Source organism: Lycorma delicatula, chromosome 4, assembly GCF_047948215.1.
Source record: "Lycorma delicatula isolate Av1 chromosome 4, ASM4794821v1, whole genome shotgun sequence".
Lineage (NCBI taxonomy): Eukaryota > Metazoa > Arthropoda > Insecta > Hemiptera > Fulgoridae > Lycorma > Lycorma delicatula.
In genome coordinates this window covers 210,860,835-210,876,638 of record NC_134458.1, presented here as the reverse complement: position 1 = coordinate 210,876,638, position 15,804 = coordinate 210,860,835, and the positions used below count along the sequence as shown (strand labels likewise).

At 33.0% G+C, this 15,804-nt stretch overlaps 1 protein-coding gene across 2 annotated transcripts in view; it reads left to right on the top strand.

The window, feature by feature from the left end:
- LOC142324261 (mitogen-activated protein kinase 1) overlaps nt 1-15,804 on the top strand; it is a 466,575-nt gene that overhangs the window by 427,665 nt on the left and 23,106 nt on the right. Inside the window, exons 2-3 of one of the 2 annotated variants that reach the window (XM_075365137.1) lie at nt 6,140-6,266; nt 12,000-12,110. In XM_075365137.1, the coding sequence (XP_075221252.1) occupies nt 6,140-6,266; nt 12,000-12,110 (238 nt within the window). Of the gene's footprint in view, nt 1-6,139; nt 6,267-11,750; nt 11,896-11,999; nt 12,111-15,804 lie in introns of those variants that run through there. The other variant, XM_075365138.1, reaches the window with a different exon arrangement.

Below are 15,804 nucleotides of genomic sequence, written 5' to 3'. Positions count from 1 at the left end.
TCACCATATTTTCCAGACATGTCTCCCTGTTACTTTCTCTTATTTTCCAAACTTAAAAGAACACTCAACGGACAGTGTTTTTCAACAATAGATGAGATGAAATTGAAATCGCAAGCCAAGTTAATGGTATTACCCAAAGAGGTGTTTTACAAATTGGAAGTTACTTTTCCCATAAGTGTATTATATCACAGGGGAACTACTTTGAGGAATGGATAAATATTGAAGCTCGAATGACTACTTTTGGAGAAAATTAAAATTCTCATTACATTTTGATCAAATATAGTTTTTGTGTGTGCGCGCGCACGTGATCTTCTCATCATGCATACATACTTGAAGCATGTTACCAATGATATATTTGAATCTACTACTCTACTTTTATGCTGTTTGTAATTATTTTACTTATACAATTTTTTCCACAAAAAAGTCAACACTTTATGTGTTGACCACATATATTATGCAATTATATTTTCTTCTTAAAAAATGTTTATTTATTTTTATTTTTTGTTATATATTATCCAATCTTGGTGATGAAAACAATATTAATAACCTCTTTGTTTCAGAAATTTATTTATAAAATTCATTAAAGAACTGTAAGATAAAAGTATTGTATATTTTATTTTTCTTGTGGGTTGTTTACAAAAAACATTATTCTTTTATTTCTGTTATTCATTGTCTATCTTTACTTCTTCATTAATGCTACTTGTATTTATATACTTTTTCACAACTTTTTGTTTCTACTTTCTACCTTGTTTCTTATTTTATTTATTTAGGTTTATTCCCAATATATGAAACAAAAATAATTCCCCTCTCTTTCTATCGTTTACAGTTTTTGTATATTAAAAATATTAGAAATTTAATTACTTAGTTTGTCTTCTACTTGGAATGAAATTATTTCTTTTTTCTTCTTATTAATTTTATCATTCTTTTCTTCTCGGTTTTCTTCATTTATTAAATATTAAAAAAATTAAGATTCATTATTAAATTTGTCACAGCATTGCTAAACTTTTGTAAACAAAGTTAAGTAATTTATTCTTTGTCAAATTACTCCAATTATGTCTATAAAACTCTATCTTCTTTGCGCTGTCACTCTCTCTCTCTCTCTCTCTCTATCTCACATCGTCTCCTGCTTAAGTTATTTCTTTTACTTAAGTTTTATTATTCTCTTAGGAAATCTTTTCTTTTATCAGTCTTTGTTAGTCTGGATTTATTAGGAATTACTCTACAGGTACCGATGATAAAAAAAATTCTTATTTTATGTTGTTTGATAGTTGTAGAAGAAAAATAAATATTCTGTTAATTTCTACATTGTTAAATTCTTAATTAATGGAATGTGATACAACACTTCTTACAATAATTTCACTGACTAATGTGTATTGTAAACATTATTACGGTTTTTTAATTTGATTTCCGAATTCTGTTCAACTATTTCCTTATTGTGATTAATTCAATCCTAACTCCATAAGTATGTTATTAATATAAAAAAAACATTCGTGTTCTTTTTAAAATGACTATACAATATACAGATAAATGTTCTGGAAAAGACATGAAACAACATCAACTAATAAGTAAATAGTTCCACAATTCTTGGAACATTTTATAGATATTATAATATGGTCTGTTTTGAAGTGGTTTAATAAAATGTTTAGCTTTATTAAATATTATGCATTATATCAAAATATAAATAACTGAACAAATCTCAGAAAACAAATTTAATTTAGAAAGACAACATATATTTATTACACAAAATAAAAACCAAAAAAATCTCTAACCCTTAAAAAGTCAAAATGAGTTTTCAAGATATAAAAACAGGTAGTCGGATCATCCAGTGATTCCTGAAAAATATGAAAAGTGTAGATCAGTATGTAAGAAAATTGAAAATCGTAACTTATCTCCATGTGTTTATCTCTATAAATGTGCAGTCTGTGCTAAAAAATGACAAAATCCATCTCTATCAAACCACAGAGCACAACTGTTTATGTAACTCCGTACAGACTTTGATTTACCAGAAAGGGCATTAGTATGCTTTTATTGCTATTTTTAATAAATTACCGATCTGTTTAAAAAATCTTCCAATAATTTATTTAAATTATAATTAAAAGATATTCTTTTACACAGACAATATTACTGTCAATGAATTTTTAAATAATACTTTTTTTAAAAAAGCTTCAAGTTTCTGTATTTCTGTTCAAAGTGCACAGAAATATGTGTTTAAATAATTTTCATTATTGCCTTCTGAATTGTGAGTTAATTTGTTGTTATTTTTTGTATTTAGTATTTTCATTTATTTACTTTACATTATTTCATTTGTTAATATTTTAAATAATTAATGGTTTTTAATCGACTCTGTTATTTTATCACGGTAACATTTTATCGTGGTTTCCTTTCATCCATCTAGGTAAATGCTGGGAATTTTGTTTTTTCCCCGGAATATCATATTTACCTACATCTGATATCTATATAATGTATTATGAACCGATTAGAATAAAAAAATTATTTATTTATATGAAATTGAAGCTGCATTTGATATTCCTGGTTTTCATCGATTACCAAATTTAAACGATGCTAAATGTAATTCTTTTTTTATTCTGGCAACTTGTTTTTGATATTTAGTGGCAAATAATTCGAGCAGTCGTATCAGTAATACCGGTAGGTAGTTATACTGGTTATTTTTGTATTTAGTTTTATCTATCAAAGATTAAAATGTCCTATTAGGATAATGTTGTTGATTACATATCGATGAACTAAATTAAATACATTAGTAACAAATGCACTCATATGTATATTTTAATGATAAGGTAAGTTACCTTGAACTGAATCTAGATCCTGCTGCTTTACTTAGTAATTATTAGATTATCTCTGAGAGGGTTAACTGTTTAAATTTTTATCGTCTGCGACTTTTCTTTACTGTTATTTTGTTTAAAAAAATTAGTGTTATTTTCCAAACATTGAAGGTATATCGTCCAGACGGTTTGAAAATAATCTGATAATATTTTGAGTGTAGTTGTTGAGCGGTGTTAATAAATATTAATAAGTATAACAAGATGAATTTTACATTTAATATTTCAGGTTTTTATAATTTATTGTATTTCTTACCGCAATTAAAAAACAAATGATCTACGATCAACTAAATTTAACTTATTAAAAATTACAATGTCGATGAACATTTATAGAATTTATCGTTTTGAAGAGAAATGCTAAAAAATTATATTTTCAGTTATTAGCTTTGTCGATCGGTTATTGTAAACAAAATGTTCTGAAACGGTTGTAGAATCAAGCCCTAGTCAAGGATAAGTGTAATTTTATATAATTAGATCTTATCGATTACTTCTTGCAATACTGTAGTTTGGGAGAACTGCTGCCGAATGAGATTCTTACTTCTTATAGTTTTTTTTTTGTCTGTTACTACTATTTGGGCCGGACCTTTTTTTTTTTTAAGAGGTGAAGGAACCCCATATACGGGCGCCTAGGCAGTGTCGGGTTTGCTAATAGGTTCTGCAAGATGTTATTAAATGCATACGTGTTCCTACGCAATGCCGACTAAACCTCCAACTCTGGCTACCCACTCTTCCTGGTACAGCTGGTGTGCATTACTTCAGGAAGGGGGGCATACACCCTTACACACATTCAGACACCACAGTCAACAGACAGCGACCTCACACCACAAAATACCAAACATCAGACTAAAATCTCACCACGCACTCCACGACATCGAAACATCACGCAGAATACATACCTCACGCCGCACACTCTACACATCACATCAAGGTCAGTCATATTCAATGTCATAAACAAACACCTCACAGGCAATCGAACACTACAGCATACTTACCTCAAGGGTCACCATCGGACGCGGGAGCAGAGTGCCCACGACCTCATCGCACCCAGGCGACCCCCACACGTACGGGGAATCCCCTAGGCTCTCAGTCTTGTGGCTGTCCGCCCCCGCACCTTCCTTGGTGCCGGATCTGCTTTGAGTACGAGAACACAGCCTCGAGGAAAGATCAAGGTAAATTCATCTCTATATTTCTTCCATCATTTTTGTGCGGTTAATTCTGACCAACATCTTCAACACCGCATGTCACGCCCGTTCAGTCTGCAGCATAATCCCCGAGATGTCAGCGATAAGCGTGCCGAATTATCTCAGGCACGCTTCCCTGTGCCGGTCGCACTCGAACATCATGTGTTCTGCGGTGTCCTTTCCTCAATAATCACACTCGGCAGAAGATCTCGATACCGGTGCACACAGGTATGTTTTAATTAACCACGGTCAGGAACTGAGTCGACTCATACCTCAGCTCCCCGTACTTGTGGTTCAGCCATTTCTGGAGATCCAGGGTCATTTATTAAGTCCATCTTTGTCGATCGATCCCATCTCTCCTGCCACCTGGAAACGAGCGATGCCTCCGCATCACCTCTTGTACTTTTCGTACTCATTACGTTCATCTTATGAAACAGTTAAATTATAATTTACGCCGATATTTTTATTTCTTCAAACGTTTGATATTAGTAGTAATAATTACATTCGATTATATTTTTTCCAAATATAATAGTCGGTAACGAATATATAAAAATTATGATTCGTGGAAAAACTGAATCGGCATTATTATAAACTTAACGGGAAATGCTCTATTTATAACAAAGCTTTTCATATGTTGAGACTGCTTCAAATTACATCATGTAGTGAGAGGGAGGTGATAAATGAAACAAGTTTTTATTCAGGGAAGCGGTTATTTCAGTGCATCATCATTCTCTTGTCGCATTTGATGAATTATTTGTATTACACATATTAATTGATCGGTAACTCATTTTTAAAACTAAAATGATTTTAATAATTATTTTATTTCTATTAATTACTGTTATTAAATTTTAATTAGCAGATATCGCTTATTGTCAGTTAGCCGCTATTAAATACCAACGCCATTTTTTATAGTAAACTCAAACTTTTATTTAACTTTACTGATCCACGGCGATCAGTTCATTCAACGCATCTTTATCTGTCGGTATATTCTCATCCTTCACTTTCTAGGATAATATTCCCTTAGACACTGTAAGGAACACAGTTAACGAGTTAGATCAACACTAAAAATCATTTTTTATTTTAAGTTTTTAATGATGAGAATTGTTTGCCTTTCATTTTTTACTCCGGTTAATCTCTTATAAAATGTTTATTGAATTGTACATCGTATTTCAGGTAAATTTTAAAATTAATTATTTAAAACTCAACTGAGATACGCCTAATGTCTTTTTTCTTTTAAAAATATTAATTTTGAAACGTTACCGGCACGTATAAAATAATCTTTCAACAAAAAGTTAAGAAAAGTTAATAGTATTTTAAAATTTACACCGGAAAACTGATTTTTTTAATCTAATGAACGTTACAATAAATTATCTCATTATTATGATTTTTACAGAAAAAATAAACAATGTTTAATAAAGTATCACGATATGATGTTACGCGGGATGAAAATTATATTGGTGGGGGGAGGGTTGGTCACAATGATACATAAAAAACTATGGAGAGGGAGTGGCTGTAAAATGAGGTAAAATGACGTGACATCGTCTAAATTTTCCTTTATGCAGGAAGCCTTAATTAGCGACTGGCATTGTTGTTCTCTACTATTCCAGCAGATGGTGCTTTACTAATTTGAAAAGACTGCCAGCAATAACAAGACTCTTGTCTAATATCTCTTTTCTGGAATTATCCTGTAGCAATGTAATAACTGATACATATGTAATTGAAAATTTCCCGCATTAAGTTAAGGCGATGTACATTCTTTTTCAGCAAAAAGTACAGTATATTGTGTTGCTTTAGATTATCCGTTGTAGTCTTCCAAATGCGCTTATATAAAGCCTTTTGAGATAATAAGCATCAGTTGTTTTTTTTCTTTGAGTATAATTATATTTTTACTGTGCACCTTTAAATGAAGTGCAGCAAAAAAATGTGTATGTAATTTAATAGGCGTACAAAGAAGTCATGTTGTGTCCACATCAGACTTTTCTTAAGTGTACTTGTGTTTACTCAGACTTATTATATTTCGAATTCTTTATTTAACCTTAAAAAGATTAATTCATTACGATTAATTTTAATTATTCTTTCTGTAATAGATTATCTAATTTTATAACATTTTCTTTTTTTCAGTTCTGCATACGACAATGTCACAAAAACTAAAGTCGCCATTAAAAAGATATCGCCTTTTGAACACCAAACATATTGTCAGAGGACATTACGAGAAATAAAAATTCTTACAAGGTTTAAACATGAAAACGTAAGTATATAATTATATTATTCGGTTAACTTTTTAAACTGTATTAGGTTTAATAATAATAATATTTTTAATAATACAGTATAACATATATCGCTGCATTGCATTCATGAGTGTAGGAGCATCCATCTGCGGCACTTCACACGCCTCAACATACTTACATTCTGTCTTGAAAGTATGTTCTGAAATTTCCAGTACGATGGAAGTTTTGTTAATTTGAAGATAATGACACTGACCGATATTTTTTAAGTTACCTGTAACTGTGAATAATTGAACTTTTTCAAAATAAAATACACTCAAAAGTAGAAAATATAAAATAAGTTTACCAAAGAACCTACATTCAGCGTAATATTTCCCGATCCCGTGAATTTTATAAAAAAATTCATTCTACCACACGACTTCAGAGTGTCTAATTATAATTTGTTTTACCTACTACTAAATAAACATAATTAATGTCGGAGAAGACCTTTGAACTAACAGTTCTTGTTTTACTTTCAAAAGTATTCTCTTGTAGTCTTCTGCGAATCCCACTAACATCTTCAAGGGTGTATGAATCGTAAATTTTCCATTTACTGAGCTGTGTTTCATAGTGCTGATGCTCGTCCGATAGACTGATGTAATTTTTGTCGCTTTCTTCTAGAGTAAGGAAGTTTTTCATTGTGGTGTTTATATCCGGATTTCTTACGCGGTCCACCTCCTCGCCTGATATTTCATGGAATAGAAAAGTAATACTATTACTGACTGTTTCTAAACTGACGTCTACTGTGTTATCTTTATACAATAATTTACCCATCAACAGCAAATAACTTTCCGCCGAGTGTGTGTAGATGAGCGGGTATTCTTTTTTCATCGTTGAAGAGGCCTATGGTGCACGAGTGTGATTGAATGATCCGTTATGGCGTTATTTGTCTCCAAAACTGTAAATACCAACGATTGTAGAAAACTTCTGTTTTCAAATGTTATTCGCCTTACAATTACTTATCGACTGCTGCTCGGAGTCGCTGTCACTCCCTTTTCCTCCTCCTCCTCCTTGTTCGATAACTAATCCGATTTTAGAATTCTATTTTCTTTTCCCCAAATGAAGACGTGCAGTAATTATTTTCCCTTTAAAATTGACTTTACTTCAGTTCTGATCCACAACATGTATCGTGATGTAGTGAATCCGGTTTGTATTATCAGGAAGATAAATTTCGTATGCGGTGGTGTTTCTATAATCTTGTAACCTCGTTCAACGGTAGGAAAAAATCGTGCATCAAGTATCCTTCTTCTCCGTTCATATACTAACCTCTATGTTGCAGATTACGAGTATGGCGTTCACCGTGCCGTTGAAAATCGGTTCGGCGGACTTGTGCAACTTATATGGTTCCAAAACGACTGAATCGAAGACTAATATGAAATTGATTGTGTTCGATCGAGTAAAATTGACTTTTAAAGAACATCCTGACCCCGAAGGGGAAGATCCCGCCATGTGACGATTTCGGTCGCCACGCCACCCCTTCCGTACCTAGCCCTAATGGGCTTTACTGGAGGTCATCTTCTGAACCCACAGACCCAATAACATCTCTCGGTTAACAGCTTGGCCTCGTCAGGATGCTACCGATTTAGATGTCACGATTGACATTTCCATCGGTGTAAGAACGTACTTCAATAAACGCAAAACAAACTACTCAAACGAACAGCAGTGCAATAAGCATCTCATAGTTTTCTTATCGTATAATATATATAATACAGGCGGTTCTGAACACATTTTAGTCGTTTCATTATACGCCGATTTCTGCTTTTTTTTTGTTTTACATCACTTCGAGAATAAAAACTTTATTTTGATCCGGATTCTCCTTATCATTTTCAACGCAGATTTCACTGTTCATTCATCTTTCAACTTCATATCTACGTCTTCGATTTTTTCCATCTTTCTTCCTCCTTCTCCTTTCCTCTTCTCTTCCTTTTTTTCTTCTTTCTTCTTCTTCTCTTCCTCTTCTTCTTTCCAGGATTAAGTGATAATACCTCTTCTGGTTTCAAAAGAATAATTTCTATAAGTTACTAATAGGAAATTCCATTTTAATCTGCCGTTCACTAAACTGAGTGATAAGTTCTATCACCTTATCTTCATTGGTCTGCCAATATTCCTTTTTCCCATTGGCCTGTCTCAGCACCTCCTTGGGACTCATCCGTCCATTTTACGCTTCACATGAAAGTCGTTTCGAGTTTTTACGTTGGGGATCTTATCCGAAAATGAACACTTCTACGAATGCGCATTTCTGTAGCTTATACTCTGTTAAGTATTTTGTTTGTGTTGCCCATGTCTCCGCCCCCATACAGCAAGGCATCTGTAAATTGAAATCGATATAGTTATTGATGTCCTTATATCTCTGGGATCATATTTGTTTCAGCATATATTAATAAGTTGAAAAAATGTAAATCAGAAATACACCTCCATATTTAATCGGTTCCAAATTCAAGCCATCCATACCCGTTGCTTTCCTTTTTTTTTTAATTTTCCGTAATACTTCATCCAGTTCCTTAATCATCGGATCAAAGATTACCTCTTCCTGTATCTGCTCAATCTGATTCTCCTTGATACGTTTATACCACAAATTTGTATGTATAGTGTTTAATCCACGAATCTATTTGTCTCTTTCTCACCACTGCTTCCCCAAATTCCTACCTTATACATTCTGCCGTAGCTCCATCCGTTCTTAATTGAATAAATTTCTTTTATGCCGCCTGTTGTCTATTGATGACCAATTCCACCTCTTTGTCCCATATCTTTAAACCTCTCCTTCTATGAGATTTTCTCTTCTTACATTAAACTTCACCTTAAAAATAGCCGTCTGTTATGAACGGCCTCTTTTGAAGTTATCAACAATTTTAATCTTTCACAAAAGTCCTTCGGATCTTCAAAGTAGACATAATCGAGTCTTGCGGTCGCATAAAAAACCATTGTTGTCCTTATGTTGTCCCCTCTGCCAGTTTTTCTTCTGTGTCGGAAAAGATTTCTTTATTTTCTTATATTTTGAACGGACATTCGATTTTATTTTATCATGTCTCGATGAGTATCGGTAATCTTTATGAGCATTCGTAAGCATGAGAATCTCATTTTACTCTCTGAGGTCTTCGTCGGCATATATTTACGGACCTGTTCATTTTTAAAAAGGATTTCGCATAATCTGCGCGTGCCTTGGAATCTTGTGTTGTCTATAAAATTTCCTTCGTCTTGATCGAAATATACAGATTTGTCTCCGATTTTCACTAATCACGTTTCGTAAATTCACGTAATCACGTTTGAAGTAAATTCCGTAAACTTTATCGATCTTATTTTTTACATCATTTACGCCATCAAGCATGTACTTCCTAGCCAGTTCGCCTTCAAATTGACTCTTCACCGTGCCACGACCTGCATGCAGTTTTCCTGTAGGTGAGGACGTAAGTCTTTTAAGCTTAAGCACTACCCTCATCTGTCCCGGCATCTCCACTTCCCGTAAATCAGCAAGTGATGTAAACTCAGGTGGAACAGTCCCTTTAGTTTGTATGCGTTCGTTCAACTCGGACTGCATACGTTTAATTACAACTTCTTCCGGTGGGTTCATCCATTTCTTTTCTCATTTTCTCATCATTCTAACCCGATAATCGTCCATCTGTACGTCATCATCATATTCATAATGCTTTTCGTTATCTTTCATCGCGGGATGCGGATGGTTTATCGGAATTGCAGATTCGACTTCATCATTAGGCTTACCCCGATTATTTCGCCTGTCGATATTTTTTCGATCGGTTCGGTGATATGTTTAAATTTCTTCTCATACATGTAATCTCTTTCACTCAAACCGAGTTGCAAGGCCGCATATATTTTTCTTGATGTTCTTTCGAATCTTTGTGATCTTCAAGGTGATTGCTGGCCATCCTCCATCGTAGACATAACCAAAAGTAATGATATATGTAAGAATGTTTCTCACAAATGTATGTATATATACATACATATGTATGTATATGCCAGCAGAATTGTTAGCGGACCCGCTAACGGAAGCGTACAGGTTAGCGGGCTCGCTAGCGCGCTGACTTTTACAGGGTTCTCCAGGCTAGGGCACGGGCTTTTCAAAACGGTGCAGGTTAGCGTGTACGTTTTGTACTCTGTAACAAATTGTATTGTATTGTAGAGTCGAAGTTAAAGCGGTAGCGGCCCTTTGTATTTGCGCTTTCTTTATCAATGACTAAGAAACTATTTTTGTTGCGATTTCATATACAAACGCGTAAGTATTTAAATTCATCAAATGTCATGTCCGGGCTATGTGTTCTTCGTAAACATGCCTTACATTACATATGTCTTGCTGGAATACCAAAAGTTTGTGTTGTCTCATACTAGTTATTTTGGGATTTTTCTGTACGTCTGACATAAATAGAACATTGCAATATTATTAGGATGTCCTGTAACGAAGTAATTTGTACTATTGCTTTGCTTTTTGCAAACAACACTCACAAAAATCATTACCGAATTTGATTCTGTTTCTTCAGGAGCAACAGCATCCTCCAAAGCAATTGTAGTCAGCTTTTTATATCTGTTGCCCACTTTTGCATTTCTGTTAGTAGTATTATATTTTAACCGCCCACCGGTTCCACAGTAATGATGATTTATAAAGTAGGGAAGTAACTTTACTTACAGCAAGTTAAAGCGTGTAATAATAATTACTTACCAAATACTTTATGTCGTACTTTTGCTAAGTTTGGCAGAATAAATCTTTATAAAATAACACAATATTTCACAATATTTTGTTTGAAGCTGTAGGCACGTGCTCACTCTCACAAATCTAACTGCATATTGACCAGATCTGCGAGCTATTCTGGGACGAGGCTCTTTTGTTTGTGGTTGCACTATAGTGCCATTTAGTTTTACTTATGTAATGTGAACTAAACTTATGTGCCGGCGATATAAATAGTATATTTTCTGAAATTTTAATTGTCACAGAAAATTTTATGAAAACCTAATGAAAATGTTTTTAAATAATGCTATGAAAATTTGTTTAAAAAACCAATTAAATTTAAAAAAAGGAAAGTGCTACAGTATCGGACATACCCTTGCCGCTCACCATGAAAGCTGGAACACCCACTAGTGGGCAGTAGGGACCAGGTTGACTACCACTGTTCCAAAGGGTGATAATTTATATCTTCAGTGTCAAATAACACTTCTTGTAAAAATACATATTTCGGTAAATTTAGAAAATACATACAAATTGCTAAAACGCAAACCATTATGGTCAATTAAATTAAAAACCTTGTTTTACCAAAGATCGAAGGACCTATAACTAAACACCTGATATTACTGGGAAGTAACTTGCTATGTCTTCGTTTCATTTTATCCTCGACACCATTTGCAATTAAGCATCACGTGGCCAAAATATTGCAATCCTATTGGTTCGTGGATGGGAGGGGTTGACTTTGATATTGATCTGGAGGGGGTGTGACATCATGTGTTCATAGGTCAAAGTTGTGCTTATTTGCCCATTTTTACACTATTATTGTTTTGTCATGCCATCCTAATACCGTGCTGTATTATATTTATATTTCAATGTACATAATATGATGTAATTTTATTTCTATGTGTATGTGTACACATGAATTCACGTGTTAATGAATTCAGGTATTTGAAATTAATGTGACTTTATTGATTATTAAATTTAAAATAACCAATAACTTTTTGGAATTATTGAATTTTTTTTATTGTTTTGTTTACTTCTGTTACAGATTATCGATATACGTGACATTTTAAGGGCAGTGACAATAGATCAAATGAAAGATGTGTACATTGTACAGTGTCTCATGGAAACAGACCTTTATAAATTACTGAAGACACAGGTATTTTTTATTATTGCTTTCTTAAAGTATATAATTTTTAAGTAAATTTGTAATTTTTGTACATAAAATTAAAAAGAAAAATTGTTACTTCAGTGTATCTGGTTATCCTAAAGTAGAAAATTTATATCTTGCAGAAAGGATTTTGCATAAACCCTGGTATACGTTAAAAGTCTTTCCAAAAAAGTCTACATCTAAAGGGTGAATATAAGGACTAAATCAATGGATACTAATTTGTTCACTTCTTAAGATGCTAAAAAGCTGAAATTCAGATTAAAAAGTTTTTATTCTTGAAATAAATTTATGAATTTCTATCTTCTGAGTTGGTTGAATGCTAAAATTTGCATTTTTGTTAACTTGGCTAATACCAACATGCCAGGTTTGGTCTTCTAACAACTTAAGTAAACCTTTCATAATTAATTTGGTGATTCACAGATTAATTTTTATACTTACATATTTGTCATTTTTCTAGGTGTTATAATTTATAATTACTGTTAATAATATTTTAAAAATTATTTTTTACTTTGCCGATGATATGTTTGATTTTAAGAGTATTCTACTATGTTTGATGATTATAATTACCATTATTAAATTTATTACGTGCAACTGTTGCACTAATTCTAGTTTTAAATTATATATTAGTTGTCTAATTTACATTATCATGTTGGTCACAGGCAGTTTTTTAGATATCATATTTGTCATTATTATTATTATTATTAATAGTTTTCCTTTTATGTATGTTTCTATATTTAATATTAAATGAAATTTAAACCACCAAAACACAATAAATAGGTAACTTTAACTTACCATATTAATTCCAAGAATTGATTTTCTCATGATCCCGTGTCTTCAGGTGGTATTTAATTTTATAATTACATTAAAATAAATTAATTTATTATTTATGAAATTTAATTTTGTCGAAAATGTCTATATTTTTGATATTTGTATTATAAATTATATGTATGGACATATTTAAACAACTTATTATTATGAAGACCAAAAAAAAAATGACTTTTTTGGTAACAACAGGTGTTTCAAAGGAGGCAACCCCTTTGTTTGACGAGGTGAATTTATTACAAAAATATTATGTTAATTAAATACTTTTACTACAATATCAAAATTACCTTTAATAACTTTACAATAGATGTTCAAAATGATTTCCTGTGATCCTGATGCAGGTTCGTACGTGTCGTAACATTTGCAGATACTTTTCGTAATGTTTGCTCAGCAATGTTTAAAATTTCACTTTCAATGTTAGACTTCAATTCATCAAGTGTATGAGGATTGATTTTAAAAAATAACTTTTTAATAGCCCCAAATGAAAAGATCTAGGGATCTTGGAGGTTACAACCCTTTTGATATCAAATGATGGCCAAAAAATTCCTGTAACATATCCAGCATTTCATTAGCAGTATGACAATGTTGCGTTATCCTCCTGGAACCGACATTCTCATTCATGTAAATCTAATATGGCAATAAACTGTTCATTTAAGTTGCGATAAACCACATCGTCTACAGATTTGTCAAATAGTAAAGGCCACATTACAAACACCAATTTTATGTGTGTGTAATGGTCGTTCATGAAACATGTGAGGATTTTCAGCACTCCATATTCGGCAGATTTGGCTGTTAATGTAGCCAAGGTTTCTAAGGGAAACTGGGCCTCGTCGCTGAAGTAAACACAATCAAATATTTCTATACCATTGTCATCAACAAGAGAACAAAACCGACAACAATACTGTAAATGTTTTTCGTGGTCTACTTCTTTCAGTACTTGAACGATAGCAATGCGGTAAGCATGCAATTGTAATTCTATAGTAGCCCTGAAAGCCCAGCCTGTGAAAATAACTTTCTGAGCGATTTTCTGGGTGAGCGAGTCAAATGTTCTTTCATATCCTCCAGAACTTCTATTGTTAACAGGATGTTCGACATGTGCTTTTCCAATCTTGTACACTCCCAGTCTCACAAAATTTATTAATCAGAAGTGATATTGTCAACTTATTAGAAACTGAAGAATTGGGAAATTTTATCCGAAACCTGTCTCACTCATTCATAAGATTTATATGCGCAATAAGTCTCAATAATAAACACATGTTCGTCCTCAGAAAATGACATAACTAACACAGTAGAGATGAATTTATACTGGTATAGCACTAATAAATAAGAAAAGGACATTTCAACTGACATATAGGGAGAAATAAAATTTACCTTCTTAATCTTAGGATTCTGTCCTTTTTGAAACACCATTATTATTCAAATTAAACGGGCACACAACAGAAAAATTGTTATCTGTTTAATTATTATTACGTGTAGAACAGAAAAAAAATTTGAATTATAAACCGTGCATACATTCCATACATAAGCTAGATAAATAAAGTAGGCTGTGATATCTCGTAGTTCAATCCCCATCATGACCTTACTACATATAACATCATGAAACATTGCCTGTCCTGTGCACTACCATCTTGCATTGCATTTTAACTGATGATAAAAGCATCTACGCTTGAGAGTATAATGTGAATATGAGCATCTGAGTGACAAAAATCCAACATCCAGCAGACTGATATCAAATCATGGGTTTTAATAATTACTACGTACAACTTAAGTTTAAAAACAAAAGTTTGGGTTAAAAAGTGTTTATTAATAGCTGATAATCCAGTTAAAAAAACCTGAGGTATGTTTGTTATAAAAAATCTGTAGTCCTGAATAAATTTTTGGACTGCTGTTCCCAAAAACCAAGTACAATTGTTCCCTCATGTGTTGTTTGCTCTATCAGGTCAAATTTTTCAGATTCTAACAACCAATGCAAACACAGAATGCAAACACAGAATTGCAAACACAGAAGGTACACTTCCCAGTTTCAAACAGTGGATCTGTTTTCTTCCCAATCATTAGCAATTTTTTAATTAGTAATTGAAATTTTTTAAGTGCCTTGTAATTAATTTTAATGGAATTTTTAGTTCGCATATTTTTTTGTCATTGTGGTTCAAACATCTGTACACACTGCTGCACAACATTTTTAATAATATGGTTTATTATTTTTATGTATAAAATCCTAGTGGAAGGATAGTAATCAAGATATGAGGGCTATTCAGAAAGTAAGGAACGTTTCCACCTGACCCCGATAGGCGCACGCCAATCGCGTATATATTGGTGTGCTTGTGCTCGACACCTCAGTCAGCGTCCAGCCGTGACAACGGGAACATCTCCGCACTGCCCATTTTTTTATATACAAATTTGAAATGACTGCTGCAATCGAAAATCCCGCCAGTTGTGAGGTGCGGTCTGTGATTCGTTTTTTGTTGGCAAAAAACTTAAAACCAATAGAAATTCATCGGGAACTGTGTGAAGTGTACGGGAACAACGTAATGAGTGAAAGTTCTGTCAGGAAGTGGTGCATTCAGTTTAAAAATGGCCGAACAAACGTTCACGATAAAGAGAAGACTGGACGTCCGAGCATTGTGACTGACGATCTGGTCTCCAAAGTTGACGAAAAGATCCGTGAAAACTGCCGTTTCACAATAACTGAGCTTTCTCTATGTTTCCCACAAGTTTCACGGACTTTATTGTTTGAAATTGTTTCACAGAAGCTAGGCTACCACAAATTTTGTGCAAGATGGGTGCATCTCTGAGTGGTTGAGATCACAGGCGGCAGAATTCTATGACACAGGAATTTCAAAGCTTGTCCACTGCTATG